The sequence below is a fragment of the Halichoerus grypus genome, chromosome 10, assembly GCF_964656455.1.
Source record: "Halichoerus grypus chromosome 10, mHalGry1.hap1.1, whole genome shotgun sequence".
NCBI classification, from domain to species: domain Eukaryota; kingdom Metazoa; phylum Chordata; class Mammalia; order Carnivora; family Phocidae; genus Halichoerus; species Halichoerus grypus.
The window spans coordinates 100,960,087-100,982,178 of NC_135721.1; the positions used below are offsets into that span (position 1 = coordinate 100,960,087).

Genomic DNA, 22,092 nt, shown 5'->3' on the forward strand with positions numbered 1-22,092 from the left:
TAGCTCTGAGTGGGCAAAAACTTACCTGTGTGTCAATGAGTTCAGCCTCCTGGGGACTGGCTTGACATTCTTGGTGCCAAAGATGCCATGAGTTATACCACCCACCATCACATCAATCAATGAGCCTTTTATTCCCACCTGGTTTGAACCTTCCTTTCTCCTGCCTTGACGCCCTGGGCCTACTCTTTATGGTATTTGCATCATAAATATTTGCAAGTTACACATTTATTGCAGGTAACACATTTTATTATGATTTTATGATATATTCTCTTTTCCTGGAGTTTTGCAAGGAAAGATTGTGTAAGAACAAACTCTTTGTTTGTCTTAAGTTCCACACTACATAACCAGGTCATATTACAATGCTTGCTGCACAAGACTCAATGACTCAATAAATACTTTACAAAAATAATGTAGTTTTTTTCCCCTTTCTTAAAACAAAAAAAAAATTAGGATTTTCTAGACTTGAGTCCCCCTACTCTTTTTATATGTATTTACTGGTAATATATTGGTGGAGAAAAAAATTGTTACGATGGTATTAGAATAAAATAGATGAAATGAGGTCCATGTTCTTTTCCCATCTATTTTGCTTTTATTTTTTCTTTTGGAAAAGTGCTACTACCTGTTTTTATGTCCGAGCTTCCCGCAGGCTTCTGAACCTCCCACTAAGACATGAGCAGAACTTCTGCCACTCTGAAGCCTTTTAGTAGAATTATAGCATTATGCTAATATTGGCCTTTTATTTTAAAGCCTATTTAAAACCAGTCCTCAGATTTGCCCCTAAAATACCCCTGTGCCCCCCACCCCCTATCCAATCTTAGGCAAGGGCATGTTGGAAGCCGAGACGCCAGCAAGGTGCGTCATGACTAAAGAACATTTGGTTTAAGGTGGGCGTTTTCTTGTTTTTGATACACTTCCATTGAGTTAGTTTTAAAAAAGTTACTCCAAAATTCCCTTTCTCTTCCACCTCCTTAAGCCCCTGTCTGAACTCTCACAGAAGCGATTAAACAGTTTCACAACTCCAGCGAAAAGATTATGCTTAAGTCACATTCATATTAAATAAGTTATATATAAAAACTGCTTATAACGTTTACAACTCAGTCTTTCCCTCTTTGCTTCTCCTGGAAGCTCAGGATCTGGGTGTAAATCGAATCCCACCCACTATGGCTTCCAGGTTCTTCTTCTGGCTCCTTTGTCCTCATCCTCCTGCTGACATCACCCCTCAGAGGGATTCCAAGGAGCTCTGTGGGCATTTTGGATGGCAAGGTGGCTTCAGACGGCAGTCACCCGGGCCTTGTGCGCACCCCTAGTGTAATTTATGGAAAATACCCACGTAGTATATACAAATATCCATGGATGCGGATAAGATGAACTCTGCCCCGGCGGCAGATCAGCGCAGTGCGTTTGTGTCAAAATACCGGAGGTGACATCTCTTTAGTACTCCCTGGCCTCTTGGAACTGCTTGATGTAATCTTCCTCCGAGGGGCTCTCCGTGCACTTCTGTCCATTGTTGGGAGGCCGGGCCTCGTTGTATCTGCTCCAGTCGCCCTTGCAGATAATCCAGGGCAGGACGTCCACCTTGTAGTGGAGCTCCGCTGAGAACTCGGTGCTGATGAGGTTGGGCGTCCCCGCCCCTTTGCCCCTGGTGATGAGCTGCATGTTGTCGCCATAGCAACAGTGCTGGGCGGCCAGCGTGGTGCTCTCCAGGGACAGCATGGAGCGAATGCAGTACCGGGCCGTGGGCTTGTAGATCTCCAGCTTCTCCTTGGGCCCACTGGCGTCCTTCCAGCGGAAGTCCTTGCGCTTAATGCGATCAAAGATGTCCGCGGTGCTGTAGGCCACCTCGGTGGGGTAGGAGCACGGGCAGCTGGGCAGGTCATTGATCACCTTGTGCATGTACTTCTTTAAGAACTCACTTTTGCAGCTCATCCATCGCTCGCAGCTGTCCGTGTCTGAGAAAGACCACAGAGAAACCCGCTCACCACATGCAACACCGGGGGCAGGTTAACACTGAAGTCAACTCCTCTCCTCCCAGGGGCAACCCCTGCTGTCCCCTGGAACCACCAGCCCTCGGTTTGGTCATGCTCACCCCCCTTGAACTTGGGAACTTTATTTACAAGGCAACCTCCTCCCCACTTTATACTATGAAAAATGTTCAGACACAGAAACGTAGAGAGATGATACATCAGCAGTGACTACCTGTCAGCAATCACCTAGATTTAACCATTACAGTTGCTTCGTCGGTCTTGTTTCTTGAAAATATATGATATTATTATCCCTGAATTTTAGTAGGCATCTGGAAAAAAAGGGAGGATAGGGAGCCTATAACAAAATGAACAATAATACAGGGCAATTTTGAATCTCCTCTTTAAGTATCTGGTGACAAGGTAGAAAGTGCCTCAAAGGCAAACTGGTAGGACTAAGTTTTATTTGTGCCACTCACCGACGGGTTTAAGCTAGAGCTAGCGGCCTAATCTCTTAACCACAGGCACCGGAGAGTGACAATCCTGTAAGCAAATCCATATGATAAGATGCCTCAAAGAGGAAGGGGCTGGTAGCCCTTGCTTTTAGGGAACTTAACATTTAGGTTAGAGGCCACTGACCTCTAGGCTTCCAGCCAGAACCTGCCCCTAGAGGTTGTTGTATTTGGACCTTACAATATTAAAAAATGTTGAATTCATTGCTAATTAATTAATTGTTGAAATAATTTAAGACTTAGGTGGTTCCAGTTTATTAATGTGGATTCCTGGTTTTATTTGAAAAACCAAGATATGTTTGTGCTGGTCCTGCCCCCAGGAACAGGCCACTTGTATAAACCAAGGTTGAGCAGAAAAAAATCTGCTGGGGTTGTCTGGGGGTGTGGAAAACATTCGGTGTCACCGGGACAGAGTTTATGGGGAAGGAAGGCTGTTGGTGTCAGATCTTGGGGCTCTTCAGTGCAGTTTAGGCTTCTTCAGAGGACACTAGGGAACCACGGAAGGTTATTAAGGACAGTGAGCTATTGGCTGAGCTGTACAGGAAGAAGATATATTCAGCGCTGGTATCAGTTGCAAGAGTCCAGATGGGAAGGGAGAGAACAGGAGGGATCAAGCGTGCTCAGAGAGTTAGGGCCACCGGGCCTGGGTGGGCTTGAGGGGAAGGAGGAGAGACATCAAGAGTGACTCCCCAGCTCTGACCCAGGTGCCTGGGAGCCTGGTGGTGCCCGAAGAAGGAATCAAGTGGCCAGGATGGGGGCAGGGTTGGGGGCAGTTTGGAGGAGGGCTCAGGCTTCTCTTCAGTGGAATGAGGAAGAGAGAGATGGGGCGTCTCTCAGGAGCTCAGAAAGGCCTGGCCTAAGATGAAGAGTGTGGGATCTTGTGTTTGGCTCCCTGGGATCGAATTCCAGCTCGATGGAATTAGTAGCTCGTGCCCTTGTGCAGGCATAGTCTCCCTCCCGGGGCTTCAGTATCCTCATCTCTAAACTGGGGATGAAAAGAACGCCTGTCTCCTACAGTGCGATGAGGATTAAACTGGAGGAACGTAGGGAGCCCTCAGCACAGGTTCCAGGGTGCTGCCGGCGGGGATGTGCTAAGGCTCCATTGGGGCCTGAGTTCTAAGATTCCAGCCCTGTGAGCCCCGGACTGAACAGTAGTGAGAGAATGCAGGCTCCCTCCTGGGAAATGTGTTTCTGCAAAGCCAAGGAGGGTCTCCTCCATCAGGCAGGTCTTCAGAAACAATATTCAGTGAGGCCCTAGAAAATGGCTTGGTTATTTTCCTTCCAGTTTGGAAGGTCATCATAATTCATGTACCTACAGAACATACACTGACTCATTTTTATCTGTCAAACTTGGTAGGTGTTCAGTGTGATGGGCATGTTCTAAATGCTCTGCCAATATTAACTCATTTAATTCTATAATAGCTCTACAAGGGGGCCCTATTACCTCGTACCATTTTACAGATCAGATAACTGAGGCACTACTAGGTTGACAAGTGACCCTGTGCAGATCAAGCTGTGTCCCATCTCGGCGAGGCTTCTTCTGTTTGTCCTTCTCTATCCTCATTCCATGTTTTCCCTTGCCCTGGAAGGTTGTCCTATGTGGACTCTATCAATGGGCCCCTTGAGCCCTGACTTCTCTTTGGGTTGAGCCAAAGGGAGGACCTGGCCAGAGACCAGGGGCAGAGAGGAGAGTGAGGTCAAAGTATTTGTTCCTGTGGTTCCTCCCTCATTGTTGCAGGTTGGCTACATCCTTCTGAGAGCCCCGAGTGCTGGCAGGTAGCCCTCTCCACACAGCTACTCTGGTCCCTTCAGGCCACGGGGTGGTAAGGGCTCCCCACTGTTCTGTCCAACCCTTCTTGGTGTCCATTCTACCCTGCTCATCACAACTTTGCCAATAGACCCTCATCGAATGCTCCTCAATTACCTGATTCCAGTGTGTCATGTATGTTCCTGCCCAGAACCTGATTGACACCCATCCTTGCTCATCTCTGTGTGTCTTTAGTCCCACCTCAGGTGTGGCTTTGTGCTACTGGACCTATCCTCTTCAAAAAAGCAAGCAGCTACCTGTTGCAAGGTGTGCAATATGGAAAGACCTGAGAAGCTCTCTGCCCCCAGGAGACAACCTTTGTTGCTCTACCATTTTTATGTAAATTTCCCACATTTAGTCTCTAATTTCTTTTGGGGTGACAGGGGTGGGGTAGTCAAATGCATTGTGTTTGCAGAAAGCTCCTGCCAAAGGTAGTTTGTGCATGTGAAGGACTGAGGTAGAAGCCCTGGGTCACACAGGATGTCCAAACTGACTCCTGTTTGGCTGAGGTTGAAGAAGTTTTGGGTGGCACACAGACATGTGACAGAAGGAGTCTCACCTTTCTGCAATAAAGAATTGCATCCCGAAGCACATGAAGCAATTTTTAAAAAGGAAGCTTTTCCCTTGCACCTGAGTAGTCACTTGCAATTTGGCTTGGTTCATGTGGATTGTGTTTGGTCTAGCACTTTCGAGCAGACAAGTAGCAGGGTATGCCAAAGATTTACAAAAAATGTATGTGGTAGAGGGAGGCAGTCACAATACTGAGAGAGCTCCTTTTCCCTCCTTTTGCTACAGAACCGAGACCAGCATTGCCTGACTTCTTGGGGACACTCAGTGAGGGCTGTCAGAAGAGATTCCATGTGGCCTGAGGCCCCACTGGAGACTGAATCCATGCTGAGGAGAGAGCGGCCCTGTCCTACTTCTTGCCATGGAAGCTGGATAGTAAGCAAGGCGGACACAGAGGGCTCTCTGCTCTGCTCAGTCTGCTGCAGGAGGCACGGGACAGCTCTCTCTTGCTTGGAGTATATTCAGTGAGCAAGAAATACGCTGGGAGAACTAGACCCCATAAGAGGAAAATGAAACACTTAAATGGATCCTAGGACCGGATGGCACTGCAAAGGCAAAAGGAATCTCCAAAATAGTAAATCAATATTTGGATTAGAAAAAAGGGGGAAAAAATCTCCTTACCAACTTCAAACAGTTTGGTGGCATTAAACTCCTCGCTTCCCGCCAGGAGACTCACTTCGGTGGCAGCTGTCCTGAAGGTGTCTTCAATTCCTAAACACAGACAGGAGCTCATTTTTCCCTAATTATATGGAAAAAGTGACCCCCCACCTCCCCAGCAAATCAAGAAACAAATGCACCTGAACAAAGCCTTTTTTGTATTCATTACTACTCTTGGGTAGGAACTTGCCAGCGGAGAAACAGTAAAAAGCAGGTAGTAGAGCATAAAATATATTAAACCCCCAGATACCATTTGCAGCATGAAATCAGATCCAAATGTGCCTGAATGAGTCTTAAGGAACTCATTCATTCACTAGGCCCCGGAATGGGGTTTGGGGCAGGAGGGGACACGTGTCTGTCTACAAGACTGTCTGTCTGGTGGTGTCAGGGTGACAAACTGGATTAGAGGCAGTGGTTAATATTTTGTCTAGTGGTCAATACCAGTTTTCAGGACCGACTGACTGGGTTCAAATCATTCCTAGCCTGTAACCTCGGGCAAGCCACTTAACCTTCATGTGCCTCAGCTTTCACATCTGTAAAATGAGGAGATACAAATGCCCCACCTCATAGAGTTAAATGCAATCAATGAATTATGTGTAAAGAAAGCACTTACAGCAGTAAGTGGTGAGTGTTAGCTGATAATTTCCCCAGGAGTATTTTCTAGCTCATTTTGAGGATATAGCAGTCCACAGCTAAAGAGCAGATACCTCACATTCTAGGACGTCTAGCACTGCCCATGATGCTTCAAAGAGAGTAAGCTGGGCTTGTCATTACTTGCTCTGAGTGGCTGAATCCAGTTTGTCTCCTACTTCCTGGTTCCCCTCTCCCTCCCTCAAGCTACCACTCCCATCCAGGCTTCCCTTACAAACAGGATTGCTGTGCTAGCTGAGGCATCTGAGGAGGCCAGGGTGGTGGAACATGGTAGTCTATGCTGATGGAGAACCTTGGCTGCCTGCAAGGCATGACTTGATTTCCTTTAAGGGGCTCTCTCTGGCTTTATGTGAGGCCCCTTGAACTTATTTGTAGGGTTGACCTAGGGGACAAGCTTTTACAGTGTAATCACTGCCAGGCGGGGTGGGGGGGGCGGAGGGGGGAATTGCCTGCTCCATGATTCTTTCCAGTAAGGCTGAGAATCAACAAACCAAATAAAGAAAGAGATCCTGTAAGAAAAAAAATCCTTCATGTTCCAAAGGAACCCTGAAACACTGGACAGATGGCCCAGGAACAGAGAGGCAGAAAGTATGGAAGAAGGGCAGGGTCAGAAGAGAAGAAAATGTATGAGCAGGGCTGCTGGGAACATTGCTCTAGGTGGTGAGAGAAAACAAGAAGGAAACATTCAAAATGGTGGCAGAGAAACATTCAAAATTGTGGTCACCGGGTGGTAGACTTGGATCCGGGTACCAGCTCGGGACAAGAAAACAATAGGCAAGCCCCTGAGCCCCAACACTAAATGCTGTCTGTATCCATGGGTGGCTGAGCCCCATATCCTTCCTCCTGGTGGCAGTGGAATAGATTAATGGTTAAGACCATGGACTCTGGAATCAGACTGCCTGAATTCAGATTCAAGGTTGATCTCTTGCTGCTTGTGTGACTCATGCAAGTTAACCCCATGCCTGTTTCCACAGCTGTCGAGTGGGGGCAATAATAAACACCCACTTCATGAGGCTATTGCAGGGATTAAATGAAATAAGGCACATGAAGACCTTAGAAATTTGCTTGATACTTAAGTCCTCAAAAAATCCTATTCTCCATGATCTTCATTATCATCTTTTTTTTCTTCTTCATCTTCATATTCTTTCTCCTCCTTCTTTGTTGTCTTCCTCCTCTTCCTCCTTCTCTACTTATTTATTATTTATGGGTTTATTTCCACCTATCTAAATCCCATCACATCAGACTTCCAACTCAGCTTCATTATGATGAGCATGAGAAAGATCAGGAAAAGCATCTTGATGGTTGCTCCACTTTCTGAAATCCACCCGCATGCCTGACATAGACCAGAACAGCCACTTGTTAAATTTCAGCCCCATTTTCTACATATGCTCTTTGCTAACATACACATGCCCAATCTGATCTTTCTTCTCTCCCCTCAGAAACCCATTTGCTCTTCTGCTTCTTCTTCTTTTTTTAAAGATTTTATTTATTTATTTGAGAGAGAGAGAGAGCACGAGAGGAGGAGGGTCAGAGGGAGAAGCAGATTCCCCACTGAGCAGGGAGCCCGACGTGGGGCTCAATCCTGGGACTCCAGGATCATGACCTGAGCCGAAGGCAGTTACTCAACCGACTGAGCCACCCAGGTGCCCACTTCCACTTCTTTTTTGTTTCAAATCTCAGCCTTATGGTCTGACAACTGAGTTCTAGGAATAGAAAGAGGAAGTCTGGGGGCGCCTGGGTGGCTCAGTCGGTTATGCGCCGGACTCCTGATTTTGGCTCAGGTCGTGATCTGAGGGTTGTGAGATTGAGCCTTGCATCAGGCTCTGCATTGAGTGTGGAGCTGGCTTGAGATTCTCTCCCTCTCCCTCTGCCCCTCCACTCACTTGCACTCTCTCTCCCCCCCAAAAAAAAATAAAGAAAGAAAGAAAAGAAAAAGGAAGTCTGTATCAACCTCACACCCAAAAAACAAATAATCCAGTCAAGAAATGGGTGGAAGACATGAATAGACATTTCTCCAAAGAAGACATACAAATGGCCAACAGACACATGAAAAAATGCTCCATATCACTTGGTATCAGGGAAATACAAATCAAACCACAATGAGATACCAGTTAGAATGGCTAAAATTAATAAGATAGGAACAACAAATGTTGGCGAGGATGTAGAGAAAGGCAAACCCTCTTACACTGTTGGTGTGAATGAAAGCTGGTACAGCCACTCTGGAAAACAGTATGGAGGTTCCTCAAAAAGTTGAAAATAGAGCTACCCTACGACCCAGCAATTGCACTACTGGGTATTTACCCCAAAGATACAGATGTAGTGAAAAGAAGGGGCACATGAACCCCAATGTTCATAGCAGCAATGTCCATAATGGCCAAACTGTGGAAGGAGCCGAGATGTCCTTCAACAGATGAATGGATAAAGAAGATGTGGTTCATATATACAATGTAATATTATTCAGCCATCAGAAAGGATGAATACCTACCATTTACACCGATGTGTATGGAACTGGAGGGTATTATGTTAAGTGAAATAAGTCAATCAGAGAAAGACAATTATCATATGGTTTCACTCATATGTGTAATATAAGGAATAGCACGGAGGACCACAGGGGAAGGGAGGGATAACTGAATGGGAAGAAATCAGAGAGGGAGACAAACCATGAGAGACTCTTAACTCTAGGAAACAAACTGAGGGCTGCTGGAGGGGAGGTGGGTGGGGGGTTGGGGTAACTGGGTGATGGGCATTAAGGAGGGCACGTGATGTGATGAGCACTGGGTGTGATATGCAACTGATGAATCATTGAACACTACATCAGAAACTAATAATGTACTATATGTTGGCTTATTGAATTTAAATTTAAAAAAAAAAGAAAAAGGAAGTTTGGGCGTGTGGGGATCAAACTTTCTCTGAAATATCTTTCAGATGAAGGCACTCAGAATGTGCCGTTTTTTGGAAGAACCCGAGATCTTATTTTAAGCTGGTATTCTACCTGGCAATGGGAACACATGTAAAATGCAAAACTACAGACCAGGAGTTGGTAAATTGTTTTGTAAAGGGTCAGAGAGTAAATATTTTAGGCTTTGTGAGTCACATGTGGTCTTGGTTGCATATTTCTTCCCTCCTTTCCCCTCCTCCTTTTCCTCCTCTTCTTTCTTTTCCTCTTCCTTTTCCTTCTTCTTGACCCTTTAAAAATGTGTATGCTGTATAAAAACAGGCCACACTTTGATACCCAACTGTTACAGACAAACACAATTATTTTTTTACCCCCAATATGGCCTCTCACCAAGTTTACAATTAGTTTAGTTTTTAAAACACTGACAATACAGTTTATTTTTTTTTATATTTATTTATTTATTTATTTTTGCTTTTGAATCTCTGGATTTTAATGCATTTGCCCAGAGTAGGCAATGCAGTTTAAAGTAATAATTAACTGGGGGTGCCTGGGTGGCTCAGTCCGTTAAGCGGTTGACTCTTTTTTTTTTTTTAAGATTTTATTTATTCATTTGAGACACAGAGATACAGAGAGAGAGAGAGCATGAGCAGTGGGAGAGGCAGAGGGAGAGGAAGAAGCAGACTCCCCGCTGAGTCAGGAGCCCGATGTGAGGCTCCATGTGGGGCTCGATCCCAGGACCCTGGGATCATGACCCGAGCCGAAGGCAGACGCTTAACCATCTGAGCCACCCAGGCGCCCCGAGTGGTTGACTCTTGATTTCAGCTTAGGTCAGGGTCTCAGGGTTCTAGGATTGAGTCCAGCAGGGAGTCTGCTTCAGGATTCTGTGTCTCCCTCTGCCCCTCCCCCCATTTACTTTCTCTCTCTCTCTCAAGTAAATAAATAAATCTTTAAAAAAAAGTAATAATTAACTGCCAAGTTTCCTCAGTTTCCTCCCACGGAGCCTTTAGCAACTCTCCCACCTCACCGACAGGGCTACCAGCATGGTTTTCCTGTACGCGTCTGTGAAGTCTCTCATCCTGGCTTCCTTATCAGACCATGAATGTCTCTCTGCATGTGTCTCTTCAAGGCACAACAAATCCCACATCAAAGGCCCAACTTAACCAGAGTCCCTCCTTTAAATTAAACAAGTATGCTGTGGCATTGTCTTCTACGTCATGGCCTTTGCAATTGTGCATAAGACTCAGAAAACCCATGTTTTCATCCATTCAGCTCATTACTCATATCTTGTTTCAGTCTGGTCAGAATTCTTATTAGGGAAATGGTTGTCCTTTAAAAAGTCATTTTCTCAAAGGTCTAAATATAAATAAAAAATTTCCCCTTGAACTTGAAGCCACTCCCCTGCATAAACCCACCTGGGCAGTTTGGACGGTCACACGTCCTAGATTCTGTTGCAGTACATGCGTAGCCACAAGACCTGGTGCGTTTCTGGTTGCCGTTCCCACAGGTGACACTGCAGACAGACCAGAGACTCCAGTCGCCCTCACCATCTGTGGAATCTGGAAGGGAGCCAGGGATACGGTCACCAGCCTCGCCTGAAGAGTCCCCAAAGCCCCCTTGTCAAGTAGCCTGCCAGCTGTCTTCTCCCATCGTCTCACCGTTAGAGGGGACCAGATGCCAGCTGGAGTCAAAAGGCTTGTGGCTCCAGAGTTCATTTTAGGGATTAGCTTCATGAGAGCAGGGACTCTGAGGTTTTGAGCACTGTGGTGGTCAGCACGTGGCCAGGGCCTGACCCCTAGGAGGTGCCCAGTAAGACCTTCATGAGAATGCATGCATTTGTAGAGTATGGGATCATGCAATACTATGGTAGGTAGTTTCCAAAGATGACCACCATCACTTCCTTCCCTCCCCATACATACATTCATCGAGAGAGCAAGAGCGAGAGTGAACAAGTGAGAGAGAGAGAGTTTATTTCCCCTTCCCTAAAATCTGAGCTGACTTCCACCCTAGGAGCCTGGCAGCTTCTGACTTTTGCTCTGGGCAATCCAGTCATTCTGAAAGAAGCTGAGGCTAAACCTGTGAATCATGGGCCACCACATGGAAGAGAGGAGGCACATGAGGGGCCTTAAGATACTACACAGGTGAGTGAAGCCTTGTTGAACCTTCTAGCCCCTCCCAGTGGACAGCTGAATAGAGCATGCCATGGCGAGCATGGCAACTGCCTCGTGGGGCCCTGCCTGAACTCCTGAGCCACGGAATCATGAGAGATAATAAACTGTGTTGTTTTAAGCCACCGAGTTTTGGGATGGTTTGTTATACAGCAGTAGATAACCGCTACATCATGGTAAAGCTAGAAATGATGCTTCGAGGTCATCACTTAATATCTACCCAATGAATATTTATTGAGCCCCTTTGTATGCCAGGCATAATTCTAGGTATATGGGAAATACCATTAAATAAAACTGTCAAAGATTTTTGTCCTGGTGGAACTAGTATTTCCGTAGTAAGAGTCAGGCAATAATTAATCAACACAAAATGAGTAAGTTACACAGTATATTAGAAGCCAAGAAAAGGTATGGAAAAAAGAAGTAGACCAAACTAGGGGGGCGTGGGCGTGTGAGGGGTGTGAGGAAGGTCGGTATATTATCAAGAATAAGTTTCTCCTTTTAAAAGTAAAGAAACTAAGTCCTAGAGTGATTGTGGGGGGACTTACCCAAGGTCATAAGGGTAACAGAAAGGAAAGTTGGGGTCCTAGTGCCGAGCCCTTGATCTCCACAGCATGACTCCCTCTGCAGCATCTCTCCTCTGTAATAATTTCTCCTGGTTCATCCAGATCTTCCTACAGCCTTGGGGCCTCTGCCAGTGCCAAGCTTGGCGCTATAGGCATGTGCTTTGCTGGGAAGGGGTCCTTTCGGTTCCTAATAGGTCGTGGTGATCATTATTATGTAGGCCTGGCAAGAATGTAGTCCACACATGTTTCTACCTGCAGTGTGGGCTCTTTGCCAGACTCCCAGGCTGTTGTTTACATGGTGCTCACTCTGAACACTCCTCAGGCAAACACAGGGCCGCTGAGTCTCCTCAGCCCATTAAATGGAGTTGGGGGTGGGGGGTTGTTCATGACACAAGGTTGTGTCCTCATCCCTAACCCAGAGCAGAGAGTTTGCCCACACCTTGTCTGCCCCAGGGCCCCCATCCACTTCTCCTCTCTCCCCAAAAGGAATCTTTTTGTATTTTGATCTTCTTCTAAAGAAATGGTTTTCCAGCAACACAGCCAAGCCAGATGTTTGAAACTACTGTCTCATGTGAAGGAGTTGGGCCTGTTTCCCCGGTGTGAGCCTCTTCATCTCTCCCATCTCTTACTAGGCATCAACACATAGAATTGGGGAGGCAAGCTGCTTCCGGAGGGAGAAACCACCTTGGTAGGGGCAGCTGCTGCTTCCTCCAAGACCTCTGGGGTCTGGTATCTCTTGGTAATGTCCCCAAGAACATCAGAGATATGCCTGGAACCATCATGACATCACACTCTCATCAGGGGGAGCATTCAGGTGCAGTGGGTAATAGGCACACATGAACACACTCAACCACATCCTACACGTACCACCAAGACCAGCTTTGTTGAAGGGAACAACAACAACAAAAAATCACAAATAAAGATTGTACTGTCATTAGACTCATCAAGGGGGTGGTGGGCCAGTTAGAAAAAGTTTATTAAATCACATAGGTAGAGTTCCTGTCACCTACATGGTGGGTACGTAACCAATGATGCCAAGTGGTGTTCCTGCTTGGCTCAGCAGAAGCAATGGGGCTGCAGCCTTCTAGAAATCTCTTGCAACCTTTCCTTCCTGTTGCGGTAATATGGAGAGATAATTTTGGGAAATATCCTTGAACTTTGAGATTTAAGCATTAAACCTGCCATGAGGCTTATATCAGAATCTTTGCACAAGGTAATTTCTGGTCTTGGTTTCTTGGATCTAAATTACTACATGTTAATACTGTGTCAGATTATGTGAAAAATGACTTCCATAATTCCTCTCCCCATATCTACCCTTTGGTTACTTTCCTCTCCTGCTGACCCCAGCCTGGGCTATGTGACTTGCTATGGCCAATGGGAAAATAGCAAATATAATGCAAACAAAGCCTGGAAGAAAAGTGTTCGTGCATTAGGGTTTGCCCTCTTGCTGTAGAGAACTCTTCCAACACTATGTGAAGAGCCTGGGCTGGCCACCTTGAGGGTGAGGGACAGCTGGAGAGAGACCCCAGCCAGCCACCTGTCCAGCTGGGGCCCCACTGCTGAGGGAAGCCATCCTAGACCATCCAGCCCCAGCCAAGCCAGCCCAGAGCTGAAGAACAGTCCAGGCAAACTGCAGATTCTTAAGAGAGAACATGTTTGTACTTTGAAGCTACTAAATTTTGGGGGTGGTTCCTTAAGCAGCAAAAGTTAACTGTTACAAATACACCATAAAATTCTCCCTAAAATATGCTTTCTAGATGGCTAGTGGACTCTGGAACAATGAAGGGTTTATTATCCCAGTAAGTGGCTTTCTTCATGTTTTTATTTTAAATGCTCACAAAGCCCTTTATTTTCCAAACTTAAAACGTGGTCCCCCAAAGTCGGGCACAGAATAGATCCATCGCCACGTGGCTAATCATTTCTATTAGGCTAGTGATGAAGGGCTAAGCGTGTATGTCAGCTCACCATCCTGAAGGCTCCGTAGCAGACTGTCTCAAGATGAATGTCCCAGGAAAGACCCTCCTCTTGGGGAATCTCTCTTTGTTTAATGTGTGCGAAGGACAGAAGGCTTTGAGGGCAGTGTTCCTTTCTGCTTTAATAAAACAAGCCTGTTCTCATTTGCTCACCTGCCAGGGAGCATCGCTCAGAGCAGAAAATGAATGTGAACAGCAGTAATTGCTAAGATGACAACAATGACAGTAAAAACCAGTCCCTGTGACATCAAAGAGTTCAGTGAGGGAAGAAAACAATCTGCAGTGTACTGGGCTGAGAGCTGGGTTTCAAGCATGTCATTTGAAATTTTAAAGTAGTGATTAAGCAGTTTCAGGGCACTAGAGTTCTGTGGGTCAGTGACAGTGTCTGGGCAACTGGAGTGATTTGGGTCTTGACTTGGTCACGGGCAAGCCTCCACCACAAATCTTAGATGAGAGTGGCTACCAATTTTTGAGGGCCTGCTTTAACCAGCTTCTCTGTCTAAACATACTGATTAAACTCCTATAATAATCCTGTGGGTAGGTGGCAACATCCACCTTTTATGGATAAGGAAACTGAGGCTCAGAGAGGTTAAGGGTCTTGCCTAATGTCACACAGCTCAAACCTGGCAGAGCTGGGATGAGTTGTGAGGTCTCTCTGTGCCTGCCGTATACTGTTCTATATCCCGGTACCCCTGCAGCTATACTGGCCCACACTGGCCTCTCTTTTTTAAGACATCCACTTAAGCCTTGACAAAACTCACTGTGAACTCTATTAAAATAGGCCTATGACCAGGCAGAGAATTGTAAAGAACGGAGTCCCAAACCCAGGTTATTGTAAGCAATACCCATCTGGTTTCATTACGCGGGTTATTCAGAACAATTTTGGGAATGGTATACCACTATTTGACAGAAAAATATTTGTTTGGACTCTTTCTTTGTCCTTGACGATACCTTAAGTATCTCTACAGAAGGCATTTCAAATGTAGCACCTCAAATACAGTCCAGAGTGGAGCCAACTCATGGTCACATCATGTTCCCACAATCACCAACTAGGTCTAACTAACTTCCACCAAATAGGTCTAGGTGTTTTATAACGTAGTCTAAAGATGCTATTCTATTCTATGTTTTTTTTCACCTGGGTTTTTTTGAAGCACTCTTTGGCCACAAACATTTTAATTCTTATTAAAGATGCTACTTTTAAAAATCTGAGATCGACGTCCTCCACAAAGACCAGTTCCTGTGGCAGTTTTAGGACATCTACACTTCCGTACGGTGGGTCGCACTGCTTTGCCACTGCAGGAACCTCACCTTCCTGGGCCTTCTTTTCCTGCATCCTTCACAGCACCCAACCTAGGGACAAATACTTAGAAATTGCTTAATAGTTTCTCATTGATTGAAAAAAAGAGCATTCAGCTCATCTGATGCTGCACAGAATTCTGGAAATCACACATTCCTTGTGAGCTCATCAGAGAAGCAGTAATTCATTCATTCATTCATTTTGCATGCTACTGAGGGTTTACCACACAGAGTCTTTCTACTCAAAGTGTGGTCTGAGGACCAGCAGTGCCAGAAGCTACCATCAGAAGCTGCATTTGAAAAGACTCCCAGGTTATTTGTGTTCATGTTAAAGTCTGAGAAGCATTCCTTTAGGGGTATGATAAGGGACAAGATTTTGTTTATAAAGTAGACACCATCCTGGTATCTACTCCAAAGATGAGGAAGTTACTAAGAGATACTCCCAAACCATAAAAGATGGGAGTGTCTCCATGGCCCAGGGCGGCTGTCAGATCCTGATGCAAGACACTCCACAGGTATTCCAGGCCTGGAAAGCGGGGGTGAAGGTAATTGATGCAGCCACAGTAACTGTCCTAGTAGAAGTAAAGTCTAGCCTCAAGATTGAAATGGATGATGCTATTCATGTTCATGAATTCAGCAGAGTGTATTCTGTAAGGGCTCTAGATAGAAAAGTTGTTTCTAGTCGTGGTCTTCAAAGTTTAGTGAGCCTGAGAATCACCAGGGGATGCTGGTTGCAAAAAAGAAAGGAACAAAAAAGCAAAGAAAGACCAACTCCAGGTCTCAGTCCTGGACATTCTAGGCCGCACGCTGGAGTCACTTGTGGAGTTCTTAAGACCTGACGCTTGGGCTGCACCCGCAGAGATCCCAATTTAACTGGTCTGAAGAGAAGCCTGGGCATTGGGACTTTAAACAACTGCTCAGGTGAGTATAAGGAGCAACCAAGGCTGAGGACTGTCACTCTGGAATAGTGGTGCTCAGTGCACCAGAGCCCCCTGGAGGGCTTGTTCAAACACAGATTTTGGGGACCCCGCCCAGAGTGTCTGATTCAATAGGCCTGGGGTTCGGGCCTGAAAATTTGCATTCCTGTCACAACCTCAGGCCATGCTGATGCAGTTAATTTGGGGTTCACACCTTGAAGGCCATTGGTATAGAGGGAAGGAGCTGGGGCCAGGACTGGTAACTTTAAACACACAACTGGGGGATTCTGATAGGGAGGGTCTGAGCTCCATTCTTCAAAACAATGTCCCCTGTGTGCTAGGCAAACAGGTTAAGCCAGAAACCTGTGACATGTCAGACTGGCACCCAGGGATCCTCTGGGTTTCTCTTGCTTTCCCTCCCATTTCTGTCTCCCAAGTTAAGCATGCATTTCTAGAAACCACTCTACTGTCCGAAGGGATATGTTATTTTTTGTTCCCCAGAGAGGCAGAATAACAAAGTGGTTAAGAGAACAAACTCTGGGCTCAGATTGCCTGAGATGAATCTTAGGTCTTGACCCTTGAGGTCAAGTTGCTTCACTTCTCTAGGCTTCAGGTTTCCCATCTGTAAAATGGGATACCTGCCTGAGAGAGCTGATTAAATAAGCTAATATATGTGAGATGCCATGAAGAGGCAGTAGTGCATGGGAAGTGCTATATAAATGTCGGTGACTTTCTCTTGGAAAATAGATAAACTGGACTTCTGGGAAAGGGGAGGTTTTACAAGCCTCCTGGCTAGAAGGAGTATGGGAGTTCTCTTTCTGCTCCCCTAGCATCTGATGGGTATCTCTACCATGGCACTGTTTTCCTCTATCACTCAACTTTTCTCCCTTGTCCACAGACAGGTGAGATCCTCTTTATGGAAGGCCTGTGTCTTTCTAACTTTTGGATTCCCAGAGCCTAGCACGGTGCCAGTCACAAGGCATGCTCTTAAAAAAAGGTCTTCCTGTTTTGGAAGTTGCTTAGTATCGTTATTAGCGACAGAAATGACAGCTGGTCTTTCCACTGAGAAATGGAGGTAAGGGTGAGAGTACAATGGTGCGAGACAAGTCATTCCCGTCATATAATGTTTGTTCCTAAGGCTGCTTAGGAACCACAAGAACACCGTCATGATGGAGGCATGTGTATGACCTCAGATATTCTTATAACACAAGGCAGGCTGCCCGATTCCCCACGAAGCCTTGCCGGGTCTCTCTCTCTTCTCGCACACCCAGGATGTGTTTCCCAGCTTTCTTTGCATCTAGATGGGGCCATGTGACCAGGTGTCGCCAACAGAGTCTGAGCAGATGTGATGTGTACCATCTCCAGCCTGAGGTGGTTAAGAGCACGTGTGCCTTTTCCAGGCTCTGCCTGTCTGTCTCCTTGGCTGCTAACCAAATGCAGAGCATCCAGTGCGTAACTCAGGCCCTGGCAGCTGGTAGAGCTCTAAGAGGGAAGGAGCCTGGATCCCTGAATGACAGAGTGGAGCCCAGTTTCCCCCACTCTGTCTCCCACCCCAACTGAAGTGAAAAGGGATTTTTATTATTTAAGTCACTGAATTTGTAAGGTGCTTGTTACCTCCCCTCTCCTACTCTGAAAACATGGGGAACTGGAAGTCCCAACTTGGCATCTTGATATTTATTGGTAGGGAAGCCTTCCTTTGACAACCTGTGAAGCACGCATTCCTGTGGGTTCCCACGGGATGCTCCACTGCCAATGTCAAGCAAGGAAGCAGCTGGACACATCTCTTTGGACTAAGCTGATTTTCAGTTTGAATTTTTACAGTAAAATATACAAGGAAGTTAATTTGGCAACTTCTTCATTGTTAGAAATAAAACCAAAACTTGGGGGGAACCTCAAAGATCCCTAACTAAAAAACAAATTCTCTCCTAGGATAATTGGTATGATTTAAAAATTATAGTCTTTTCAGAAAAATGTGGCCATTGGTGCCTCCTTGGGGCTTCTGTGGAACAAAGTCTTTATGAGGTATGCCTCATAGAAGACCCAAAACCGCATACTGTAAACTGGGTTTTGCTTGGCTCCGTGTCCATTAGGTCTCATCATCCTCATTTATTCTCCCCACCAATTTTGTATCGCTGGGTGGTAAACTCACCATATTCTGGCTGCTCTTTGGTTTCAAAAGTCCGGTGGCCCGGGGCTGGACGGTCCCACCCCCTGGGGGGGTTGAGGAAGTTGCTGTCATCTGAGGTACCATCGTACTTATAGTCTTGGTCCCCGCTGTTGGCCCTCATCAAGGACAAGGACCTCTGCCACCAGGCCCTCCAGTCGGGGGATGGGACTGACCAGCTGGGCTTATTCTCTGGATGCTGATCTTTATCTGCTTCAGAGTCAGGACCGTCCACCACCTCTATGGTGACCTGAAGAATTCAGAACAGGCCAGAGTCAATGAGGAGTCTTTAGCCTCCAAATTAGGTACCCTCGGAAGAAAGTCTAAGAGAGCAGAGGGAAATGATGGATGCGTCCCTCATGGAGGAATGCTGAAACTACATGGGGATGCAGGATGGAAAACACCCAGAGATGGCCCAATGGGCCCATGACCAGATAGGACTGATGTACATGGGCCTCAGGCTGGGAGGATACAGGTCATCACTGGAGTTACTGATTTACTGAAAACTACATTGTGGGGAAGTCTTTAATTCAAGGAGTAAACATGTACTATATGTGTTCCTGAGGTAACACAAGAGTAATTACAATAAAACCAAACACTTATTGAGCACTAAGTCTGTACCAGGCACTGTTCTAAATGCCCTACATATATTAATTTATTTAATCCTCATAACAACCGTATACGGTTGGTACTATTGATTGGCCTCTATGGTTGACTATCTGCAAAGATGGCCCCAGCAATTCAGCCCATCTTTGTAGGTATGTGCTACACCTCCCATTAAGAAGTGATTTCCTCTCCCTTTCATTCTGGCCTGGTCTTGTGACTTACTTTGTTCAGTAGAATATGGTAGGAGTGACACTGTGACAAGGTTTTGCAGCTTCCATTCTCATTCTCTCGGAACGTTCCTACCACTAGGGTAAGGAAGCCTTACACATAGAGACCACGTGAAGAGAGAGGCCACCTGGTGGAGAACTGAGGTACCTCAGCCAGTGGCCGACTCCAGGGCCCCAGTCATGTGAGTGAGGCCACCTTAGATGCTTCGGCCCAGTTGGGTTATCACAGCCAATACCATGTGGACCAGAGACAAGCTCTACTGGCTGAGCCCTGTTCAAATTCCTAACCCACAGGACCGTGAGCAATCCAATGGTCATCGCTTCAAGCTGTGAAGTTTTGGTTGCTAGACAGCAACAGGTTAGCTTTTCACAGAGAAGGTAACAACTTGTTTAAGGGTCACACAGCTGGTAAGTGGCAGATGTGGATAGTCGAGCCCCAGAGCCCATGCTCTTAACAGCTTTGCCACCCTGCCTTTCAAAAAGTCATAGAAGTACCGTCCCCTGCAAGTAGGGGCACGAAGGCCACAGAGGCTGGTGAGGGCTGGCTGCCTCAGCTTGTGTAGAGGTGTGAGCACAAGGTCCTCAAGATCCACAGCTGCGACTTTCACTCATCCCATATCCTGACCCTGTGTGCACACTCCTCAACCGACCCTCACGGTCAGAACAGAGAATTCCAAAGCCAAGGTTAGAACTTGCTCTCGAATTTACAGAGACTAGTTTTAAAGTCACGGGGCTGGAAGAATGCAGTTTCTTGGCTCTGAGAGACAATCAACGTAGAGAAACTTGTTTAAAAAATATAATAAAAGACTCGCTGGGTTCCTTTGGCCATCACATAGCCCTTGCAACACCCCCTGGATGAGTTGTGTGCAAATGAATCAGAAACATGCGCTTTGAGTAATCAGCGCAAGATGTACCGGGCAGATGCGTTTCCAGTTTTGCCCTAACCCGACATCTGATAGAGTTGCTGGGATGCTCTGCCAAATTGCACCAGGGTGTGCCCATCCCTGAGACAAACATCTCCTTCCTTGTGTGCTAGGCATGGGGAGATTTGAATTCTCCTTGCTTTGACCTTCCAAGGAAGTTGCCAGGCCGATGCCGGGCTGGGGCTGTGATCTTGTGCGGTCCAGATACAAGGTCAAGAGTATGGCCGTCAGTCCCGGAGTGTCCTCGGCTGCAGCCAGCCAAGGGAATCTTTTTTTCTGGTGTGGGATGCCTAGATGGGTAACACTGGCTTTATTCCGCACAATCACAATTCTCCACTCTCGTAAGCATCCCTTGCATATTTATAAGTAATTATGGAACTTTTAGAAATCTTTCAAAAAAGGGAATCATATGTCTTGTATCACTGCTGTTTGTTGGAATGTCTGGTCGCTGGAGAGTGACTGGGACCCACACGCAACTCTGGAACGACAAGTGTCCCAGGAGTGCGAAGCTGGGTGGGGCAGAACCGAGCCGGGCAGTGACGGGGCAATGCTGAGCCTTTGGAGACATAACCCTTCTCCTCTGCAGTCTCGTCCCCCTCTGCCTACAGGCAGAACAACTGAGCCGCAACAATCGTCTGTAAGGCTATTAAGGGTCTCGGAGCGGAGAAGCTGCCAAGAGCCAGGCAAGCCTGCAATTATGGTAATGAAATCAGTCTCTGGGTAGAAGATAAGGGGGAACATGCCCAACAGTTTTGGTATTCCGTTTGTATTCAGACTGGAGTCAAAGGGATTGCCTAAGCAAAACGTGCCCTGCAATTTCTCCAAGCCGGGAATAAAAACAATTTCATGTTTTAAGCTATTACCGTCAATACGATTTTTTTTCCCAAACAGTTGCTCAGATCCAAACAAAACAGATTTGTTGCCTGGCCAGGCAATAAGTAGCAAAATACAAATTTACTCCAAAAACTATATCGATGACTAAATCTCAACAGCTTAGAGGTTTCTTTTTCCCCTTTAATTTCTGGCCACTGCCCCAATTGAATTAAAAACAAAACAAAACAAAGCCCCAAAAAACAAAAAACCCCACAAACCTTAGAATCCACCCTTCTCTACAGTTAATAATGTGGAAATCTCATACTGATATCAAAAGAAGAAATCTAATCCTGAACCTGAAATTTTATAGGCATCCAATTAAAGAAACTTAATGAGCATGATCAGTGGCTTCTCGGATGGCGGGGATTAGTTTTATATTTCCTGTTGCTCTCATTCTGTTTACATGTTCTTTAGCATCAAAGAATGTGTTGATAAAGATGCCTTAAACAATAATCGATGTGATGAGCTGAAGGTGTGGGAGTGAGTACAGCAGATTTCCAAGCCAATAAAGATGCTAGACCTTACCATCCTTTCTCTTCCTTAATACACATAATTGAGGTGTCTTAGTATATTTATTTCTTCTGGACTTCCATACCATGAGTCAAGACAGTACAAGCAAGAGAACTCTTTCAAAAGACCCAAGTCCAACAACTGGCAGGATCTTGTCAGCTCCAAAAAAAAAAAAAAAAAGAGAGAGAGAGAGAGAGAGAGAAAGAGTCCAAAATAGGTGCTAGTTTGGTGTCCCAAACTGGGAAATGAGGATAAGATCCTATGAAGTGTTACGAACTTCTTTCCTCCTCTTGACAGTTAAGACATTTATTAGAAACAAACACTTTACACTCAGTCTCAAAAGTCTACTGGTAATTCAATGAATGACTGAGAATACAGAAGCCTTGACCTCAACTCAGGAGAATCTTCTACAATCTCTTAGCTCAGTCCTCTAAGCCTTGAAAGCTATGGTGAGTAGGTAGGCATGGGTCAGTATTTCCCAGACAGGAACGTGAGCCCTAAGGTGAAGTGATTTCCTCGGGAGCACAGAGCATCCAGGGACAAGAAAACAAATCTCCAGTGAAAGGCCCGGGATTATGCCACTCCTCCTTCCTTGACAATCGCTGCAGAAAGGACACAAAATGGACTATGGAGATATATCATCCCCTCCTTTCAGACTCACTGATGCTCTAAAAACAACTATGGTAACTCAGCTAACGGTGGTTAATGCTTTCAGACTTGCAGCGTGCTGGCCCAGATATTACTGCTTGTTCTCCACAAGTTAGATTTGAATTTCAGGCACAGAAACTGGCTTGGAGAACTCACGTTCCTGAGGTGAAGAGCGA

The 22,092-nt window shown here is 46.0% G+C and overlaps 1 protein-coding gene across 2 annotated transcripts in view; it reads right to left on the minus strand.

The window, feature by feature from the left end:
• Nucleotides 1-224: 224 nt before the first annotated feature.
• The window catches only part of ISM1 (isthmin 1), a 79,324-nt gene continuing 57,456 nt past the window's right edge, over nucleotides 225-22,092 (minus strand). For both annotated transcript variants that reach the window (XM_078056929.1, XM_078056930.1), the window contains exons 3-6: nucleotides 18,115-18,379; nucleotides 10,464-10,607; nucleotides 5,469-5,558; nucleotides 225-1,949 (exon numbers count right to left, since the gene is read on the minus strand). In XM_078056929.1, coding sequence (XP_077913055.1) covers nucleotides 1,432-1,949; nucleotides 5,469-5,558; nucleotides 10,464-10,607; nucleotides 18,115-18,379 — 1,017 coding nt within the window. In that variant the 3' untranslated portion in view covers nucleotides 225-1,431. The remainder of the gene's footprint in view (nucleotides 1,950-5,468; nucleotides 5,559-10,463; nucleotides 10,608-18,114; nucleotides 18,380-22,092) is intronic.